Here is a 22,254-nt window from a genome sequence, read left to right on the forward strand (position 1 = left end):
CATTACAAGAGGTGATGAGACTTGCTTAGCACAATTTCACTTAAGTAAATAGTTAGTGTAGATATTAAACACGGATGAGTGTGTATTTAAAATTGATTAAAGTAAAATTAAAGGCTTTTAGGAGCATACTACGTGTTCTGTTCGTGTTTTCAACAGCTGCCGTCACTGAAGTCACGGTCACTCGTTAAAACAAAACAGGGATAGCAGGAGTCTTTCCTTTTCTAAATACCTTAAATTCTGTTTATTTAACATGGCATAACGTAGATCAGACATGGGCAACTGGCAGCCTGTGAGCCGCATTCAGCTCCCGTCCTCACTCAGTACGGCCCGTGGGTCAATTTCCAAATATCAGTAAATTGTTGGTTTCACAGGCGTTGGAAGGAAGCAGGCCATTTGACCACATTTTTAACCGGATCCCAATTGTAATTATACTGGCCACTGATAGATCCCGAGATACTTGAACTCCTTCACTTGAAGCAACAACTCATCCCCAACCCGGAAGGAGCACTCCACCATTTTCCGGTAGAGAACCATGGTCTCAGACTCGGAGGTGCTGACTCTCATCCCGGCCATTTCACACTCAGCTGCAAACCGCCCCAGTGCGTGCTGAAGGTCGTGTTTTGATGAAGCCAACAAAACCACAACATCTGCAAAGAGCAGAGATGCAATTCTGAGGTTTCCAAAATGGACACACTCCTCACCTTGGCTGCGACTTGAGATCCTGTCCATGAATATCACAAACAGAATCGGAGACAAGGGACAACCTTGGCGGAGTCCGACACTCACTGAAAATGTGTTTGACTTTGTGCCGAGAGCGCGGACACAGCTCTCACTTTGGTTATACAAGGACTGGATGGCTTGTAGTAGTAGTAGTAGCTATAATTGGTTAATTGAGTGATGGGGTTACAGTATCCTAGTGGAAGTGCATGGTCACAATCTGGCCCTCTGGTAGTGAGATAAAATTTTTGTGGCCCTCTCTATCATCGAAGTTGCCCATCCCTGACATAGGTGATTGTTCCAACAAATCTATGTTGGAGCCACAGCACCCCCAGCTGCATATCTGCTGATGCATTGTCACTGTTTTATTACTCGTCATCCTCGTCGTTTGCGTCTCTCGTGTCCGAGGATCCATTCCAAGAGATTAAGGCATGTGCTTAAAACGAAGATGGCTTGACAGTCCAAGGTGAAAATAGAAGAGGCTGGAACAGTGTGGACAGGGGATAGTAGGGGGTGGACCCATTCCTGTGGCTCTCTGTTCTTGGCGGATTTTTCGGCGGCGGCGCTTTTCTTCCACATACGTAAAACTCTTGGAGCCATTCGCTAAAGCCTTGATTAAAGTGGTGATCAGGTTGCGATGCTGGTCCACACTGCTTGGCCTGGGAGGATCTAGTTCCATGGCAAAACAAGAGTGAAGATGATGGGATCCGCTACAGGTTGCACCCAAGTGATGGTCGGATTGGGAGTCCGGATTGGGAGAATAAAACTGCACACTGCTAAAACCACAGATGAACAATTAGTCTATGCATAATGTCAACTCGTGGTTTTGATATTCTGTGAAAACCCTACACCACATGTGATAAAGGCTTCTAACTCTAGAAATGTATCATGTTTTACATCAGGGTACATCTGCAAAGTGAATCGGTAACATGTTTTACCCTTCTTTCTTTTCTTCTTTTTGCATTCTCTCTTGCTCACTTTCTCTCTCCTTCTTTCTCTTTTGCAAAACATAACTTTTTTGCAGTTTTTATAGTTTTATCATAAATAGGATAGTCATCAGTTATTGGACTTATTTCAATCATCTCTCTCCATGCACCTTTTGGGCCCAAAGACAGTCTTTTGGAAGAAAACAACTTTAGTGTTTATTTGCAATTATGCAACGGGGAGTTCCCACTGGGCAATCTGATTGGATAAAGGCATTGTACTGATAATTTCAAGGCATACAAGTAGCATAATGCAGAGCTTGATTCGTTTGACTAGTTGCTATGCCAGCTGTTGTTCTAACCAAGGACCAGTGACCTCTGTTTTTCTAATTCCCTGTAGCTCCACATAATTCACCTCTTTAATTAAAAGATTTCAGTCAATTTACTTGGATTTAATACTTGAGTTAAATACTGCATTTGTTTTAAAAGTACTTCTCCTCGTTTATAAATCTCTCCATGGCTTGGCCCCTTCCTACCTAACCAATTGTCTCTATCCCTACACACCTACTCGCTCACTATGTTCCTCTGATGCCCATCTACTCTCCATTCCCCCTTCCAGGCTCCACATAATGGGGGGCAGGGCCTTCACCTTCAGCGTGGCAGGCCCTAACCTCTGGAATGCCTTCCCTCAGGGTCTGCACCAGTGCACATGTGTTGCTTCTTTTAAGTTACAACTGAAAACTCACGTCTTTAGATTAGCCTTTCCTGGTGCTTTGTCATGTATATATTATGAATGTATTCTTTTACCTGTATATAAATATATATATTTCATTATTATTATTAATGATAATAAGCATAATTGGTAACCGTTTTAGATAGCATGTCATGCGAGACATTTTTTTAGGTAATCAATTGTTGTAACCACAGTCACAGATAGAACAGCCTCGTTAGTAGTATTGTAATCTGTCTTTCCCAGGGGCAGGATCAAGCACCTGGATTTGGTGACTCTGCTCAGGAGGATCCAGCCTCCACTTGGCTTTGGCAAACTCTGTCCTCACAGAGTGGCTTGTAAGGTGTGTAGCTACAATAACTATAATAAATAACCACACTAAACACATACTGTCACACACACACACACACTTGCTTGCTTGCTGGTTGTCCATCGTGCCCGATGATGACCATCTTCTTCTATTTGTGGGTCCTTTGAGGACTCAGATAGCAGAAGATACCTGCGCAGAGATGGTTTTTAAAGTGGCATGGGGGGTGCGCTTCTCCCAACGCCACATGACTTGATTGTAGAGGAGATGGTTCCGATGGCAAGGGGGATCCCTAGACGACCGGCACCTCCACACAACTGCAGGGGGCTGCCGGAAATCCAGTTTTTTCGGAAACCGCCTCGAAGCGTGCCGCCACAGCTTGCTTTTCTGTTGGGGTGAGCTCCCTTAGCCTTATGTCTTCCAGACTCACCCACAAGGCAGCGGGGCAGTGGTTGATAGGTGCCAGGGCGTGTCCACCAGGGTGGGCCTGCACACCATATCTCTGGGGCCCACTGCTGCTCCGAGATCCCCTGCCAGGTTAGCCTGGGGCCGCAAGACCCCAGTTACCACGTGTGGCCACGGGGAGGCCTGGCAGGAGTCTTGGTGAAGGAGAGGCTATGTACTGGCAAGGGAAGGCTTACACGCTAGGATGCTTCCCTATTCGCCACAAAGGCTAGCCAGCGGCAGCACGCTAAGGGCAGGAAGGACACAAGCGGGTTGGAAGAACACATGCACCTTCCCTCCAACTACACACTGCTGCACTAGACGCATCACTACACCCTGTGTGTATGTACACACACACACACACACACACACACGTATTCAAGAGTACGTACACAAACTCATAAATACATAACACTATTCTCACATCAACCAAAAGGGTGGTAATTCTTGAGGCTGACCATAAAACGTCAAACACCAGGACACATTTGGCACACAAATTCGTCGCTTACACAGAACTGATTCTAACCTGAAATCTTTACTTTGGGGCATTTGATGCCGATTTGATAAACAGTTTAGCTTGAGCTTTTACTTTTGCTTTAGGAAATCAACTTTTTTATGTTTCCTGATCTAGTTGCCTATTTTCTGTATTTTGCTCCAGCGTCTAGTAGCGATGAACATGCCCCTGAACAGCGATGGAACAGTCATGTTTAATGCTACCCTGTTTGCACTTGTCCGAACTGCACTCAAGATTAAGACCGAGGGTGAGTCTGTGGACCATCAAGTCATCAAACACACTGAAATGATTGATTTTTGTGGGTAATTTAGTTTGCTTGAGGTGCTCATGTTCTGTTTATTGTCATCCTGAAAACTGAGAAGAGGGAACTACGGTATAGTGCTTATAAAATGGCCACTTGTCCTCATAGACAGTAGAGGACTGTCTATGAGGACAACTGTCTTCTATGTCTATGAACACACTGTTCAAGATAGTGGGCACTAGTAAGTTCAGATCAGTTTCAATAGCAGTGCTAGTGTTCTCTATTGTGTGTTAGAGGGCTTGGAACCCTATATATGATATAGCAATGGTCACCAACCTTTTCAAGCTTAAGATCACATCCCAAGTCCAAATGTAAACCAAGATCTACTACTAGTATAATCAAAAGTGCAACTATGACTCAGAATTTTATGACAACGGTCATATTAAACATTTTCAGTATTTCCACAGGCCTATCACTCATTCACCGTTCATAATCACCGCAACAATCACTTAATTACAGGCCTAAGCCAATCATGTGCAGTACTGTTTCACTTGCCCTTTTAAACAACATACAACAAAGATCACATCCTTTTGTAAATAGCCTAAGATCATATTTCAAACTGGCAATACTCACTCACACTGATGGCTGTGGGTGAGAAATGTGGGTCAAACACCTCATCAGATTCTTTGTGCGGTATCTGAAATTTGTTCCTTATGTCACATGGCGTAATATTATATGGGTCTAGCCTAATTTCTCCTGAGAAGGGTGCGGATCTTGGTGGAGCAACAATGTTAAGTGGGGGGGGGGGCATCTTTGAATTGTTGCAGGACTCGGGGACAAAGGTTGTGCGAACCTGGCATACATGGTCCTTTTTTTTCTCACATACTGAGGTTCATTTGTGAGATTGGGAACACGAATCGTCCCTGATACACTAGCCAACAAGGATGGGGCAGGCCAGCAGGGGGCAGTGTCTACTCCATGTAGTGTCCTCACGTGTGGCTCCACAGCCAGTTCACCGTCGACATCACGGAGCTCAGTAGGAAGCTCAAGCTCTATATAATCATCAGGCCACAATGTGGTTCTGGCGCAGGCTCGTAGGACATGGGCCCGTCGAACAGCATACCTGTCCTTGGGTGTCTAACACGAGCCATACCGATACATGTCCTCCCAGACACATACCTGGTGTTTCACTGGTCGAACAGAGAGATCATTCTTCTCCATGAAGGGGCTGCGAGCCAGGATATCAGAGTCCAGATTTTCAATTACAAGGCCCTCAAAACAAGACTGTGCCCATCTCTATTAAATTGTGTGCGTGTTTCCCCCACCACTCTTAGGAGAGAGGAGCTGTCAGCCTATTGGGCAGATTGTGTGCTGCTGGTAACTGACCTCCAGTCTGGTCACACATGAGGCTGTCATCATGTTGCCTGTGGCACCGCTGTCGATGGTGAGCCTCACGGGGGTGTGGTCCTGGAAAACATCAAGGTATAGTGACTGCCAGATAAGCACACGCTGCATGAGACTGGGTATGGCCGTGATGTCACCCTCACAGTCATCTGGCTCACTGCCTGTGTTGTCTGGTGCCTCATCCACCTGCCTGGCTTTAGCAATAAACACTCTATCCTGAGGTGGCAGAAATGGACACTTGCTTAAGAAGTGGTTGTCAAGTCTCCACGCCTCCTTGCACAGTGGACAGGACCTCTTTGTTCTTACTGCGGGGCTCTGTTTGGGCCGGGGGAAAACAGGCACAGCTGTGTGCTTGGCTGTCGCATCCTCAGAAGCCCGCAATTCATCCAGCAAGGAATCAAGAGCCTGGGAAATCTCTGGTTTAATTGAGGCCCATGTGCGTGAGTGACCGTAACTCTGTGCCATAGCGTTGTTTCACCAGGTCAGAGCACTGCAAAAAACCTGAGTTTAAATACAAGAAACACTGAATTTGACGGAAAAAGTACTTAATACTAGTGAAATTATCTGTCCATGCAGCAAGATAATTTTACTTGACAAGAAATCTTAAAATAAGTTGGTTCGTCTAGAAATAAGTCAGCTCAGATGAGTGTTCAAAGGCTTGAAATAAGAAGACAATTATGGTTTTTAGATCAAATTACTGAAGTGCTTTGAGAATGTTGATTGAGAAGTATAGAGAAGGCCAGAAAGAGTTGCATTGTGTCTTTGTAGATTTAGAGAAAGCTTATGACAGAGTGCCCGAGAGAAGAGGTGTGGTATTGTATGAGGAAGTCAGGAGTTGCAGAGAAGTATGTAGGAGTGGTGCAGGATACGTATGAGGGAAGTGTGACAATGGTGAGGTGTGCGGTTGGAATGACAGATGGGTTCAAGGTGGAGGTGGGATTACATCAAGGATCGGCTCTTAGCCCTTTCTTGTTTGCAATGGTGATGGACAGGTTGACGGACAAGATCAGGCAGGAGTCTCCATGGACGATGATGTTCGCGGATGACATTGTGATCTGTAGCGAGAGTAGGGTGCAGATTGAGGAGAGCCTGGAGAGGTGGAGGTATGCACTGGAGAGAAGAGGAATGAAAGTCAGTAGGAGCAAGACGGAATACCTATGCGTGAATGAGAGAGAGGACAGTGGAATGGTCAGGATGCAAGGAGTGGAGGTGACAAAGGCATTTGAGTTTAAATACTTGGGGTCTGTAGTGATATAACGCCATGTATATCCACTGGAACTACACTAGGTGTTATGTACTACCCGGACTGTTATTATGGTTACACCACTACCATGTATGGTTATTATGTCTGCCTACTGAGCCACAATTAAACCTGAGTTCTATAACCCGGTGTGGTCATTGATCCTCGACCAATACGACCCCAAGTATTACTTCATGGTGGCAGCGGAAAAGTACTCTCTATGAAGAATGAAGATAGACTGATAAAATTGTCCGTGGATAATTTCTGTCATCATTCAAGCAAGAGTGCGCCGGAGCTGAGCTAGCCGCAAAGTTAACTAGCTAGCTAGCAACAGGAGACGTCATGGCATCGCATCTACCGACGATGAATTGGTCCGACCCGGACCTGGGTGAGGCAATTTCACTGTATAAACAGAAAATGACTCTGTATTTAGAAGATGAAGAAATAAATGGCGCAGCTAAACAAGCTAGGAAAATATGTCGTGGAATCGGAGATGAAGGATTAAAAAGACTGAATGCCAGTGGTCTCACCGATGATGAAAAGAAAAAGCCCGCCAAACTATGGGACTTCTTTGAAAAACAGCTGAAGGTGAACGTAAATTTCAGAATCCATAGACTGCAACTGATGCAACACAGACAGAAACCAGATGAGAATATTGATGATTTTGTGACCAGAGCCAGAACACTAGCACAGAAATGTCAGTTTTCAGACGAAGAGCTTAACGAGCGTATGATTGAGCTTATTATTGCGAGCACTCCCCATGATGCCCTGAGGAATGATCTATACAGCAAACCAAAAGGATATTCCTTAGCAGAGGTTCTGGTCGAGGGACGAAAATATGAAGCCCTGACAGCAGGCAATGAACAGTTAGACAAACTTAGCCTGTCACACAATGAGAGAATCCACGCTGTGGACAGGGACCGCATATGTCGTAACTGTGGGAGAAGCCACAAACCACGTCGATGTCCTGCATATGATGATGAATGCAATGCATGTGGTGCAAAAGGTCACTGGGAGCGGTGCTGCAGGAAGGCCAAACGAGAGTGCCAGGAACACTCCAGCCAGAGCAGGAGCGGGGGAAGTAAGTCCCACACACCACAAGACAAACAGCACAAGCGCAAAACCTATATAGACAAAAAGCAACAGAGCAGGACTCGCATACATGCTGTAGAGTAGCAGTGAAACAGACAGTGAGAACGAAAGTACTTACCAGAAACAGTTCCACTCCATAACTATCAGTGAAAAGTGCATGCATAGCATAGACAGCAAGCCGGCCAGAGAGGAGGCGTACACAGTCCTGAAGGTGACACCACCTGACCTACCTGGTCGTGGATACACACTACGTCTGAAGATAGACACAGGTGCGTTAGGTAACACACTCCCATTGCGTACCTTCAAGCAGATGTACGGTGAAAATGCATGCACCCAGAAACGACTGAAAAAAACCAACAGGAGGCTATCTGCATACAGTGGTCACGCCATCCCCTGCCTAGGCACCATTGACATTCCATGCCAGTACAAAGAATCCAAATGGATCAATGCAAAGTTCTATGTTGTAGACGTACCAGGGCCAGCCATAGTTGGGCTGCCAACATGTGAACTGTTAAACCTAGTGACTGTCAATGTAGATGCAGTGACCAAGAAAGGACATGCAAACCAGAAAAAAGTTAACACAAGACAGACAAAACCCAAAATGACCATATCTAACAGTGCAGACCTAAAGAGAGCATACCCAGATCAGTTTGACAAAATTGGCAACTTCAGTGGAAAGGCCAAGCTCTTCCTGAAAAAGGATGCTGAACCATTCATAGACCCACCACATAAGTGCAGCATTCACATCAAAGACAAACTGAAAGATGAACTGAATAACCTAGTCGAACAAGATGTGTTAAGAAAAGTAGAACAGCACACAGACTGGTGCTCGAGTCTGGCATACAGCACAAAGAAAGATGGTTCCCTTCGCATATGCTTAGACCCCCAAAAGCTTAATGCCAGCCTTAGGAGATGCCCACACAAGATTCCTACTGTGGAGGAACTGAACCCGAAGTTTGCAAATGCAAAAATATTCAGCAAACTTGACGCAAAAGCTGGATATTGGTCAATACACCTAGAGGAAGAGTCACAACTGCTAACCACATTCCGAACTCCATTTGGTAGATACTGCTGGAAACGTTTGCCATTTGGTCTCAGTGTCTCTCAAGATCTCTTCCAGGCAAAGATGGACCAAATCCTGGAGGGGCTCGACGGTGTCGTCAGCATAGCCGATGATATCGCAGTCTACGGAGCAAGCGAAGAGGAGCATGACAGGAACCTGACCAACCTGATGGAGAGAGCAGCCAAGACTGGTATTGTGTTCAACAGTGACAAGTGCACAATCAAACAGACAAGCATCTCATTCTTTGGCAACCTGTACACAGACAAAGGTATCAAACCTGACCCAGCCAAAATCAGGGACATCCAGAAAATGCCGACACCCCAGAACAAAGATGAACTGAGCAGATTCTTGGGGATGCTGACCTACCTGTCACCCTACATCCCAAAGTTCGCAGATAAAGCACACACACTGAGGGTGCTGCTGAAAAGTGACGTGCCTTGGACATGGGACACTGACCACCAAAAGAGCTTTGAGGACCTGAAATGAGTTATCAACGAACATGACTGCCTGAAGTACTTTGATCCAAGCACACCTCTGACACTTGAGGTCGATGCATCACAGAAAGGACTGGGCGTGGCATTAGTGCAGAACAAAAGACCCATAGCTTTTGGCTCAAAGACACTGGACGACTGCCAATCCAGGTACAGCAACATAGAGCGAGAAATGCTGGCCATAGTCTATGGAATGCAGCGATACCATACCTACCTGTATGGGAAGTCATTCATTGTAGTTACAGACCACAAACCCCTCGTTACCATATGCACAAAGCCACTGCATGCCGCCCCGCCACGGCTTCAGCGAATGCTGATAAAAACACAAGGATACAACTACGAGGTCACGTATCGACCAGGAAACCAGATGGTCCTGGCAGACACACTCAGCCGACTACCCAACCCTGAGAACAACAGCAACATTGAGCTGGACGAGCGCATTGACGGAATAGAGGCAGAAGTCGAGGATTCAAAGATGCTCACTGTTGCAATGATAAACTTCTCTCCCGAGAAACAGGACGCACTCTGCACGGAAACCACCAGCGACCCCAGACTCAATGCACTGAAAGAGCTGATCCACCAGGGATGGCCAGACAACATCAAAGCTCTACCAAGACAACTACGTGAGTACTGGTCATTCAGAGATGAGCTCGCAGTTGAAGCAGGAGTCATATTCAAAGGCAGACAGGTGCTCATCCCAGACTCCATGACTGATTCTATACTCGAACAGCTGCATGTAGGACACCAGGGCATCGAAAAGACTCGGCGACTGGCGAGAGAAAGTGTCTACTGGATCAGAATGAACGATGACATCGAAAGAGTCTGCAGGTCATGTAGCGTATGCGTGGAACATCAGGATGCAAATCCAAAGCAACCTCTCAACCCACACAACACACCGTCAAAACCATGGCAATCCCTAGCTTCTGATCTATTCGAGATCGATGGACATCAGTATTTACTGATTGTGGACAGATATTCTAAGTTCCCTCTAGTGGATGAAATGCCCATGCCTGTGTCCAGCCGGGCAGTTGCACAAAAAATGGAAATGTACATGTCTCTTTTTGGAAGGCCTGACGAGATACTTACAGATAATGGACCCCAGTACACAGGGCACGCGTTCCAGAAATTCACGGCTGACTGGGGAATCAGGCACGTGACAAGCTCACCCCACTATCCAAAAAGCAATGGATTCATTGAGAGGCATGTGCGACACATCAAATCCATTATGAAGAAAACCATGAGACAAGGAGGTAACATACAAGTTGCCTTACTACAGGTCAGAGCAACACCCATCGACAGTAAACTACCATCACCAGCAGAACTGATCTTCGGAAGGCCGGTCACCACCCTGCTGCCGAGTCGAGGGGACCCAGGCAAGGAAGAAAACCGACTCCACCTGGAGCAGAGAACAGCAAACGTGAAGGAACATCATGACCGCAGCAGCGGCAGAGAACTACCTCCACTCGGTCCCGGACAGCACGTATCTGTCCTAAACAAGGAAAAAGGGACTTGGTATCCAGCCACCGTCGTACAAAAGTGCGATGAGCCAAGGAGCTACATTGTGCAAACATCAAATGGGAACAAACTCAGACGTGGCAGGATCCACCTGCGGGAAATTCACCACCCCCATGCACTGAGGAGCGCAAGAACCCGCTTCACAGAACCTCAACGGGACACTCATGCAGCTGGAACTTCTTCCAGCCAAACCTGTGAAACACACAAGACAGTACGCACAAGATATGGAAGAGCTGTTTCCAAACCAGCTCACTACAAGGACTATGAGTAGAGACAATCACACACAAAAGGAGGGCTCTGAATATGTTTATATTTTGATACTGTAAAAATTGAAAACTAAACAGGGGGGATGTAGTGATATAACGCCATGTATATCCACTGGAACTACACTAGGTGTTATGTACTACCCGGACTGTTATTATGGTTACACCACTACCATGTATGGTTATTACGTCTGCCTACTGAGCCACAATTAAACCTGCGTTCTATAACCCGGTGTGGTCATTGATCCTCGACCAATACTACCCCAAGTATTACTTCAGGGTCAACTGTCCAAAGTAACGGGGAGTGCAGTAGAGAGGTGAAAAAGAGAGTGCAGGCAGGTTGGAGTGGGTGGAGAAGTGTGTCAGGAGTGATTTGCGACAGAAGGGTATCAGCAAGAGTTAAAGGGAAAGTTTACAAGATGGTTGTGAGACCAGCTATGTTATATGGTTTGGAGACAGTGGCACTGACGAAAAGACAGGAGGCGGAGCTGGAGGTGGCAGAGTTGAAGATGCTAAGATTTTCACAGGGAGTAATGAAGAAGGACAGGATTAGGAACGATTATATTAGAGGGACCGCTCAGGTTGGACGGTTTTGAGACAAAGCAAGAGAGGCAAGATTGAGATGGCTTGGACATGTATGGAGGAGAGATGCTGAGTATATTGGGAGAAGGATGCTGAATATGGAGCTGCCAGGGAAGAGGAGAAGAGGAAGGCCAAAGAGGAGGTTTATGGATGTGTTGAGGGAAGACATGCAGGTGGCTGGTGTGACAGAGGAAGACACAGAAGACAGGAAGAAATAGAAACGGATGATCCGCTGTGGCGACCCCTAACGGGAGCAGCCGAAAGTAGTAGTAGTAGATCAAATTACTGAAGATCAGACTTGCTACAGCACAGTAATAAGTGAAATACAGTGAATGTTAGCAAATAATTCTTAACTCAATTTTTTGCATTCTTAATTTTAGCACACTAAAAAAGGAACAAGAAATCAAATCACTAATTTAAGTGGAAACTACTTAATACTAGTGGCGTATGATTATTCCATCACTTGAAACAAGTTGGCTGATCTTGAAATATATAGGCCCCAAACTTAAAACTAGTCCTTAATCCCATGGCATACATCTTAAAATAGGAAACTTGATTTTACTGAAATCACAACCAGGACAAGTGAAATTTCTGTCAACATTTATTGACAACTCTTTCCAAGTTTGAGCAATGAAAATCAAAGTGTACTTTCATTTCGTGATAGGTGAAGCATGTTGGGCCATTGAATAAAAATGTATTTATATATATATATATATATATATATATATATATATATAGCATGTTGGGCCATTGAATAAAAATGTATGTATATATATATATATATATATAAGCCTTGTGTCATTCTTAAATCAAGCAATTGAACTTGAATTTGTGTCACTGAAACTTGAAATAAGTTATCTTTTGTGAAAGAGAATGGTACAAATTGCTACTCTAGCTACTGTAGCTTGTTTTAACAGTAAATTACTCAATTATAACATTTCCCGACTAATTGAGGCATAAAAGACATATTCATTATCAATTTAAGACTATACCATGAATTCAAAGATAGAAATTAGTAAATAACTTTTAAAAAAAAGATAATATATATTTCCTGATCTAAGATTTTAAATCTTGGCAAGCACAGAAGAATTTGAAGTGAGTGTATGAGGCGGAGCCAGGTTAGCACGATGAAATGTTCTATAGTGGGAGTGAGCTCCTCATCTTCAGCCACAGGAACACCTAAATTAAAAATAGCAGAATCTTCTCTAAGTAAATTATCCTCCACAAAGGCCATAAGCCTCTGAAACAGGTCCTCTGGTCTCTCATTTGCCTCCAGTGTGATTGCTGCAAAGTCTATAAAGTGGGCACCAGTAGACTGGAATCCATAGTGTGTCCGAATAGTCTGCCAAATGTAAGCTACAGACGTGGAATTTCTGACGATTGTGTTGCATGAGACAACTGGGCAATAATTGGCTATTTGCCCGAGCATTAACTCCAGCATATTAATTTTTGCTGTCTGGTACGTATCAGAGTAACTGGTACTTCGTCACCATCGTCCATGAAACCTCTGAATGCAGACGCTTTAGACTTTTTCTCTCAGTGCATGCCCTCAACAAGAAAAGGGGCAAATTCATTATCTAGCGACAGTGTGTAGAGAAGATTCTTATGCCAGTTTTCGAATGAATTAACTGTCTTTATTTTCATTAGGCACCACTGCTTTGGTGCTCTGTGCATGATTCGCCATGTTAGTGATAGCTTCCTGGTTCGTGCCCAGCAGTAGAGATAATCTACAGTGTGACTCACAAGAGTCTGAATGCGCCAGACTTCCGCACTGATAATCTTCTAAATCAAGAGCATAAATTCAGTATAAGGTGAAGACATTCACAAAGCCACAGACACAATCCGGTAAGTGCATAGATGATTTTTACTGAATGACGTCAAGGTAAGAGAGAGATGTACACAACAAGTAACCCGGAAGTACACGATACATTCCTGGCGCTGAGCTAGTTAAGGCAGGAGTCAGGGGCGTAATTTGTCAGCCGTTAACCTAGAAACTGTATTTGATTGGCCAGACATACCCCTTCCCCACCCCTCAACCACCATCACTACACACAGGGCTCACACTGGGCGCATATGAAATTAAAATGAATAATAATTAATGAAGAAAAAACATTGACATTTATGGGGGGTTTTTTTCTCTGATTTTGAAAACTTCTCACGATTGACTTGAAATGCTCCCAAGATTGACTTGTCAACTGCAGTCAACGGGTTGGCAACTCCTGTGATATAGGTTTACTGTCCTATGTATGATATAGAATTTTTCCATCTGTAGTATTATCTGCCGATGATCACACTTTCTCATTTACTCTATAAATCTGATAGTGTTGCAAACTAATGATGCACATTGTGTTGCATTACATTTAATGCATTGTTTGTAATTCCTTATCGTATTATTCTTTAAACCTGGAATGACCCAGTATCTTGACAGGGATTATCTAATCCTATCCTAACTTTTACTTCACAGATTTAAGAGCAGAGTCTCTCATCGTGTGTGTGTGTGTGTGTGTGTGTGTGTGTGTGTGTGTGTGTGTGTGTGTGTGTGTGTGTGTGTGTGTGTGTGTGTGTGTGTGTGTGTGTGCGTGTGCGTGCGTGTGTGTGTGTGTGTGCGTGCGTGCGTGCGTGCCCATGCTCTTGTGTGTGTATTTTGTGAACTGTATACAGCTTTGGCAAAGTACTGTCAATATCTTTCCTTGTTGACTGAGGCGTATGTTAAATATTTGAATATTTTAAATGTTCCAAAACGCCTAGTGGTTGTGCTTTCATCACTGTTTGTTCTTGTTTTCCAGGGAACCTGGAACAGGCCAATGAGGAGCTGAGAGCAGTTATTAAGAGGATCTGGAAGAGGACCAGCATGAAGCTTCTGGACCAAGTAGTGCCCCCCGCAGGCGGTCAGTGGTCACTACGCACAGACACAATTATACGTGCAAGCGCAAGTGGACACACAGGGAAATGTAAAATTAGTGGCATGCTCTCACAGACAGTTTGTGTGCCTTTGTGTATTGAGTCTTTCAGTAAGTCCATGCCTTCACTGACTCCTATGCACACAGACACACAGCACACAATCGCTTACTGTTTTACACTCGATGTAGACTTTGCTCACATGCACAGGCAGTAGGGATGTAATGGTTCACATATTCATCCCATAAACATTTGCCACAGGCCTCGGGTCACGGAACACGTACATCTTTAATGGACCACGGAGTCACAAAAGAAGTGCCTGTGTGTGAACAAACTTGAGGGTCGGGTACGCAGTTTCAACTAGGCAGTATCCTATAGATTAGTGGTTTTCGAAGTGTGGGCCACCAGGGGGCCCCAGCAAATTGCAGAAAAGATGAAAGAAAATGCTAAAAAAAAAAAAAAAAAGAATTTCTATTATTATTATTATCATGTATATTATTATGAAATATAATTTATAATAATATATATTGTGTTATATACGTTATTTATAAGTGCACCCCTCCCACTCCTATCTGTGTTTGTGTCGGGGAATGAGAGAGTATGCTCATTCTCTCATTCCCAGACACAAACACAGATAGAGAGACACACACACACACTTGCATCACACACACACTGACAATATGATGTTGAATGTTGTTAAACTAAACTGACAAACAATGCTTATAATGGAAAACAGAAATAGTGAAATACAAATATGATAATGATTATTATTGCATTAATAAAATTTTGCAAAAGGGGGGCCCCGGCCAGAAGCTAATGCTATTTGGTGGGCATAGGCATGGAAAAGTTTGGGAACCCTTGCTATAGATGATTTCAGTTTTTCCTTACGACTGTCTATGGGAAATAGGATAACTTCTGAAGCCTCCTTGACAAACCTCCAAAAGAATGTGGGAAACGTCTGTAATTACACACCGCTGTCCAGAAAACAAAGTGATCCATGTTTACTGCCGCTTTGTAGCAAACAGTAAATTCATGAAAGTGTCAGATATATTCTTCCGGGATCGTAATGTTAAAGAGGACTTGGCAAAAAAAACAAAACTGTTAGTGCATTATTTTTTCAATTACATTTTTTAAATAGATTTATATAGAACTGTTTTTTTTCCTTTTTGTTTTGTTCCGTCCATTGTTGCAGAACACCTTAACATGATCATTCCTATTTGCCATCGTATCTGGCAGCTAACTAGTTAACTGGTTATAATAAGTCACAGCATAGGCAGACAGCAAATCTATTTAAACTACACGTCATTGTAACCAACTGTGTTCACTGTGGGCAACATTTAAAGTTGACAGAAAGCAGAGGGGTCTGGGTGGTATGGTGGTCTATTCCGTTTCCTACCAACATGGGGCTCAGCATTTCGAATCCCTGTGTTACCTCTAGCTTGGTCGGGTGTCCCTACAGACACAATTGGCTGTGTCTGCAGGAAGCCGGATGTGAGTATATGTCCTGGTTGCTGCACTAGCACCTCTTCTGGTCAGTCGGGGCGCCTGTTCAGGGGGGAGGGGGAACTGAGGGGGAATAGCGTCATCCTCCCACGCGCTACGTCCCCCTAGTGAAACTCCTCACCGTCAGGTGAAAGGAAGCGGCTGGCGACTCCACATGTATCGGAGGAGGCATGTGGTAGTCTGCAGTCCTCCCCGGATTGGCAGGGGGGGAGCAGAAACTGGGTCGGCTCAGAAGAGTGGGGTAATTGGCCAGATACAATTGGGGAGAAAAAAGGGGGGAAAACAATCCAAAAAAAAGTTAATAGCAAGTCTTGCCAAGTCATCTTATTGATTTTTACATGCTTATCATGTAATCAAGGGAAGTTCCTGACACTTTCCTGTCATGTCTTTTCTACTTATTTGTGACGAAATTTGAAAATGTTCAGGAAAGAATTTGATAAAACTACAATAAAGAACTTTTTTTTTTTTTTACCGAGAAAAAAACTGAACCATGATCCGAAAACTGAGGTATGGAAAGAACCATGAGTTTAGGAACTTTTAAACCCTGAACAGACAGTAAACACAATTTGAATGCTGGGCAGAAGTAATGACATCACTTGTTTCTCAAATACAAACATCGCTCACAGGAAACACAGGTGTGATTTGATAATGTCTGCTGTCTACTTGTTCCTGTCTCTCTCTCCCCTCTCCCTCTCTCCTTCCCGCCACCTCTCTAGTTTTCCATTTGACTGTATATCTTCAAGTTTGTGTTGTTTCCAAATTACCCTTCATTTGCTTTTAAAATTATGCATTTGCTTAGGCAACAATGTATTTGCACAGTAACCAGCTACGGCAAAGCCTCAATGGAAAACATACTGAATGATGCTCGGATCTTTCCAGCAATGATGTTGTGAAAGTGCAGAAATACCTTGATTTGGCTTACACATGTGAATACGGGTTTTCTATGCGTGGCAAATCTTAGCTGAAGAAGTAGTTTCACATTTCTTAATTCAGTGTGAACAGAGACGAGCATTTAGTTCATATTTGGAGCAACACAGAAAGTTAGTCAGATGCAGTACTATCAATGTCAGCGTGCAACCTCATTTTTCTATTTTCATAAAATAAAGAAACGAAGTAAGTTACGCTGAGACTTAGTTTTATAATAGTGTTGCCTCTCCCTTTGAGAACATTTTGCATCCCATTTGCATTGAAATTGAATGCAACCTTTAAATAGAGCACTGTCAGATGAGTTGCACGAACAAACGAAAATAAGCCCCACAGGGATTTTTCTTTTTGTGTTAGTTTGCATTCGCAAAACAAGTAATGTCAAATGCAAACATTTTCTTTGTGACGGTAACATAAAAGACTTAAATACATCAATAAAGACTTGAATGGTTATGTAACATATCGCACCTGGGGCTTCAGGCTTCCTGTTTTCATGTGAAAGTCTAGCAGGGAGATTATGATAAGATAACAACAGGGAATCGACAACACTGCACAATGCACTTTTCTTGCACAGCTCATAGAAACCCTGCTTATCTTTCTATGTTGGTCATGCTTTGGCTGATGCGTCACCTTTTCTGGTCTACAGTTTTGTTTTGACCACACTTTCTGTCCTTATTTGTCCCTTTCCCACCATGTGTCCATCTTGCTCATTCCCCCTGTCATCCCTCTCCTCAGCTCACTTCACTTCTCTCTACTTGTCTCTCAAAACAGTCACTTCCATGTAAGCCTGCAAAATGTTTGTTTGTTTTGTGTTTTGTTTTTGCACTGCTGCTGTTTTGTCCTTCTTATGGCATTTTCACACTGTCCAAAAGAACCCGCTAACATCCGCATTTGGTCAATGTAACATTCACCACCAAAGGCGGATGTTAGCGGGTTTTTTTGGCCAGTGTGAAAGGGGTATTAGTCATCTGTGTGCTTTGTTGTACTAGTGTGGAGTAGGCTAACTTTGACTAGTTTTACAGTTTTTTTCCTTTGCTACTTTTTGTAATGTAACCCCCCCCCCCGATTCTTTTCTAATTTCTGGGTCTAAATTCACCGGGCTCTGCATTTTTGAAATGTTCCACTTAATGTGACTGCATGTGTTTTTGTTTGCTAACCTCTCTCTCTCTCTCATTCTCTCTCTCTCTTCACTTTGCTTTCTGCTGCCAAGCTTGTGTCCTCCACAGCTTTTCTCTCCTCTCCATAGAGCACGCAGTCGCTTGCCGGCTCTCTCCTCGCTTCTCTCCGCTGTCCTGAGCATTCTGGGGCAGTTCTGTTTTAGTTCGGTGGCATGGGACTGTAGAGTTGCCCCCCCCGCCCCAGGCTCTGTCCAGAATAATCCTCCTATTCACTCTCTGGCCCAAAGTTGTAACCTTAAGGTTGCCGCATACAACTACAAAAAAATGTCCTATCTTCAAAATGTCCAAAAAAAAAAGTCCATCTTAGCATTTCATATGGCCTTCACTTTCAAAATCAGATGGATACAAAGACAGTCTGGCACTGTTGCACTTGATTTAGTAAATGCCTCTTGATTGATGAACACTATATATTTTTGGGCATCTGGGTGGTGCAGCGGTCTATTCCGTTGCCTACCAACGCGGGGATCACCAGTTTGAATCCCCGTGTTAAGTCCAGCGGTGGTAAAACCCGGTCCAGAAAGTAAAAACCCTAACCGTGTCTTTACTCCATCCATGTATTAAACCAGCTGATTTGGGAAACTAGTCAGTGCAATCTGATTGTGTAGTACATGGGTGGAGTAAAGACACAGTTGGAGTTTTTACTTTCTGGACCGGGCTTTTCCATCTCTGCGTGTTACCTCTGGCTTGGTCAGGCATCCCTACAAACACAGTTGGCCGTGTCTGTGGGTGGGAAGATGTGGGTATGTGTCCTGGTCGCTGCACTAATGCCTCCTCTGCTCAGTCGGGGCGCCTGTTCAGGGGAGAGGGGGAACTGGGGAGAATAGCATGATCCTCCCACACGCTACATCCCCCTGGTGAAACTCCTCACCATCAGGTGAAAAGAAGCTGCTGGCGACTCCACATGTATCAAAGGAGGCATGTAGTAGTCTGCAGCCCTCCCCGGATCGGCAGAGGGGATGGAGCAGTGACCGGGACAGCTTGAAAGAGTGAGGTAATTGGCCAGATACAATTGGGGAGAAAAAAAAAGGGGGGGGGGACTTTATGTATTTTTACTAGTTATGTGGGACCAAAGGCTTAATGAAAGAAAGGGGCAGGCGCTCATTTATAGGTAGATCTGAAAATAGCTAGAGAAGCAAAAAGGGTAGGTAAAACTTCAATCAGCTTGTTGAATGTTTGCTTCTACCGATTCTGTCTTTCACGACACATAAAATGTTTTTTAGTGAGGATCAAGTCATGTGCCATTGTGAAAACTCATATGCCCTCAGTTAAGCCCTCAATGCCTTTCTTTAAAATTGGTAAATGGTCAATAGTGCACAGAGACATGTTGAGCCAGGGAATAAAGAATTGGATAGCATATCTGAACAGAGCCTTCTGAAGCTTCTCTCTGGCTGTGTTGGGATGGTCCAGCAGGGATGGGCAACATGATCCAGAAAGGGCCGGTGTGGGTGCAGGTCTTTGTTCCAACCAGGCAGTTACACACCTGATGCTATTAGTCAATCAATGGTCTTTGCTAAGAACCTTGATTTGTAGACTCAGTTGTCTCACTGCTTGGTTGGAACAAAGACCTGCACCCTCACCAGCCCTTTCTGGATCATGTTGCCCGTCCCTGTAATGGGCTTAAAGACGGAGGCCTGCTGGGTTAATGTCATCTCAGGCCCCTCAGGCAATGCACACACAGCATTTCTGGACCGTCGCAAGCTAATGCTGTGATAGCCTCACTGTCAGGTGATTGCCATCTTTAGGCAGCACTGCACTGTGAGAGAAAATGTGTATTTCCGAAGACAATGAACAGACCAAATCAGGTGGCTTCTGTCTTAATGCACTCAGCCCATTGGTGCTTCCTTGACATTTTTCTTTGACTCTGCTCAGCTCATGCGGGATTGAGAAAAACTGACAAGGAAGAAAAAAATTACTGCGTGCCCTGACACAGCCTTTTGATTATTCGCTGTTTTAGTCAATTTCCCCAAACTGCTTTTGCAACAAACAATCTGAGTGAACCAGAGCAACAACTCAGTAGATAGTGTGCTACCCTGCCTCGCTGCATGGCATCCAGTATGTAACCACAGCTTTCTCTATGGTCAAATACAGTTCCTGTTTGATTGAGGGGGTGGGGGTAGGTCAGAGACAGTCTTGGCTCACCTGACCCTCTCTGTTTTAGGCTGCACTGTGCTAGCTCCCTGCATGTGCTGATCAGTGTAGCTCCACTTGTTGTTGTCTTGGGTCTGAGATGTTAAATACGGGGATCTGTTCTGGATTTAGACTTGTTGCATCAAAATGCAAAGTAAATCAGTGTTCTGGTGTTCTGCATGGTAATAAGGGGATAGACTTTTGCTTTTCAGTATGGACTTTGCTAAGCTTGTTGACAATAGTGTTTAATTTTTAACCATCTCAATTTTGGCTTTTGAGTAGAGTCTAATGTGTAATTGGTACACTTGTCTAACATCTCAAAGGTGTACTTGTATCCAGACCGAGTGACCTGAGTTGAATGCCTTACTGTTTTTCATGAGTTTTCATTATATATAGGTGGTCAGACTGTACACATGATATTGAAATGTTGATGTTTTTTAACTAAGACAGAATTACGTGTGTGTGTGTGTGGGGGGGGGGGTGTTATTGCAGGGCTTGGATCACAGATGTGTGTTTGATGGTGATGGAGTATGAGTGTTTTAGATTCGTGTCTTATCAACCGACAAGTTGAAATCTGTGGCAAGCCCATTTGTACAATCTTACATGCTTATAGAGATTTTGAAAACATAAAACCTGACTCTTGTTAACAGAAACGTTTGTGGTCAAGGTTAGTTTGGCCCACTTTCATTTTGTTCAGAAAGTTTGAACTTTCTCTTTTATTTTACATCCCAACTGTAAAAATAACTTCTAGGAAATTATCAGTTTTGTTCACATTGACATAACTAGTCATAGACATTGATCATTAGAATAAAAATGAACAGTCTGAATTTACTTAGCTGAACATGAATTTGACCTAAACATGACGTTACTCTTTTCAAATTCAGATCCTGTCCCTTGATGCAAATGATATGGCTGGTCTCAGAGATAACATATTTCCAAGTGAATCATATCATGGTTTCTATGATGTACTTTTGAAACAATGACCTTTTTTTTAGATGTGCACTTAAATGAAAGTGTTAAATCAGATTAAAATGTGCTGATGGATTTTCACAATGTATGTTTTGCTTTGACTTAGAAAAAATTGATACCTGTTAATGTCAGGGTGTCTTGTAGTTTTTGGTGTAGTATTTTGGTGCGGGATGTTTTCGTTATTATGTGTGAGCATCATTTCACTGAGAAGATGTTGAGGCGTTTTGATAATTTACTCTTTCAAGACTCGTGTCTAAATTGCCTTCTGATGTGAAGATGTTAGATTGGTTAATGCCCACGTTTTTCAGTGTTGACATGTTATGGTATTGAGTTATTTTGGGATTGATGTAAGTTGGTGATGAGAAAATGTATTACCTCTGTCATGTAGGTGATGACTTTGCCTTTGTTTTGTCAGTTTACCTTTCGACAAGATATTTAAAAAAACAAATTGGTGGATTCTGAAGAAAGTCTGTGAGCAGATGGGCCTTGGACAGAGGAACAATGAGTTCCATTTTAGTGATGAAGTGCTCTATAATTTTGTAGATTTATTTATTTAGCAAAAAAAAAAACCAAACATGGAATGGTAATGGTAAGATGTTGGGTACCTGGGTACCTCCTATTGTGGGGACAACCAATGTATGTGTGTGTGTGTGTGTGTGTGTGTGTGTGTGTGTGTGTGTGTGTGTGTGTGTGAAATCAGGTCATGTCAAGTCAATTTTATTGAAATTGCCCATTTCTACAAATTTGCCTCAGTGGTTTTTACAGTAATACAACATCCCATCCTTAGACCCTCACATTGGTTAAGGAACAACTCCCTAAAAAAAAAACCTTTACGGGGAGAAAAAATAGAAAGAAACCTCAGGGAGAGCAACAGAGGAGGGCTCTCTTAGCCACGATTGACAGACGTGCAATGGATGTTGTGTGTACACAATTTACAGAATACCACATTGAAAGAGGATAACAGAATTATAAGATATATGAAGAATATGATGAGGAGGATGCAAGGCAGTGTCCAGATGCCACCGGAACAGCCTAGGACCTGAGCCACTCGACCACCATCACCATGTAGACCTGACAGGAGGACAGCCTACACATGCACACTAGAGTGACTCACATCACACTATTCACA

General features: G+C 43.7%; 1 protein-coding gene across 1 annotated transcript in view; it reads left to right on the forward strand.

The window, feature by feature from the left end:
• Nucleotides 1-22,254, forward strand: part of cacna1db (calcium channel, voltage-dependent, L type, alpha 1D subunit, b) — a 212,252-nt gene that overhangs the window by 168,032 nt on the left and 21,966 nt on the right. The window contains exons 40-42 of the mRNA XM_056275518.1: nt 2,617-2,713; nt 3,780-3,882; nt 14,313-14,414. Coding sequence (XP_056131493.1) covers nt 2,617-2,713; nt 3,780-3,882; nt 14,313-14,414 — 302 coding nt within the window. The remainder of the gene's footprint in view (nt 1-2,616; nt 2,714-3,779; nt 3,883-14,312; nt 14,415-22,254) is intronic.

Source organism: Lampris incognitus, chromosome 2, assembly GCF_029633865.1.
Source record: "Lampris incognitus isolate fLamInc1 chromosome 2, fLamInc1.hap2, whole genome shotgun sequence".
Lineage (NCBI taxonomy): Eukaryota > Metazoa > Chordata > Actinopteri > Lampriformes > Lampridae > Lampris > Lampris incognitus.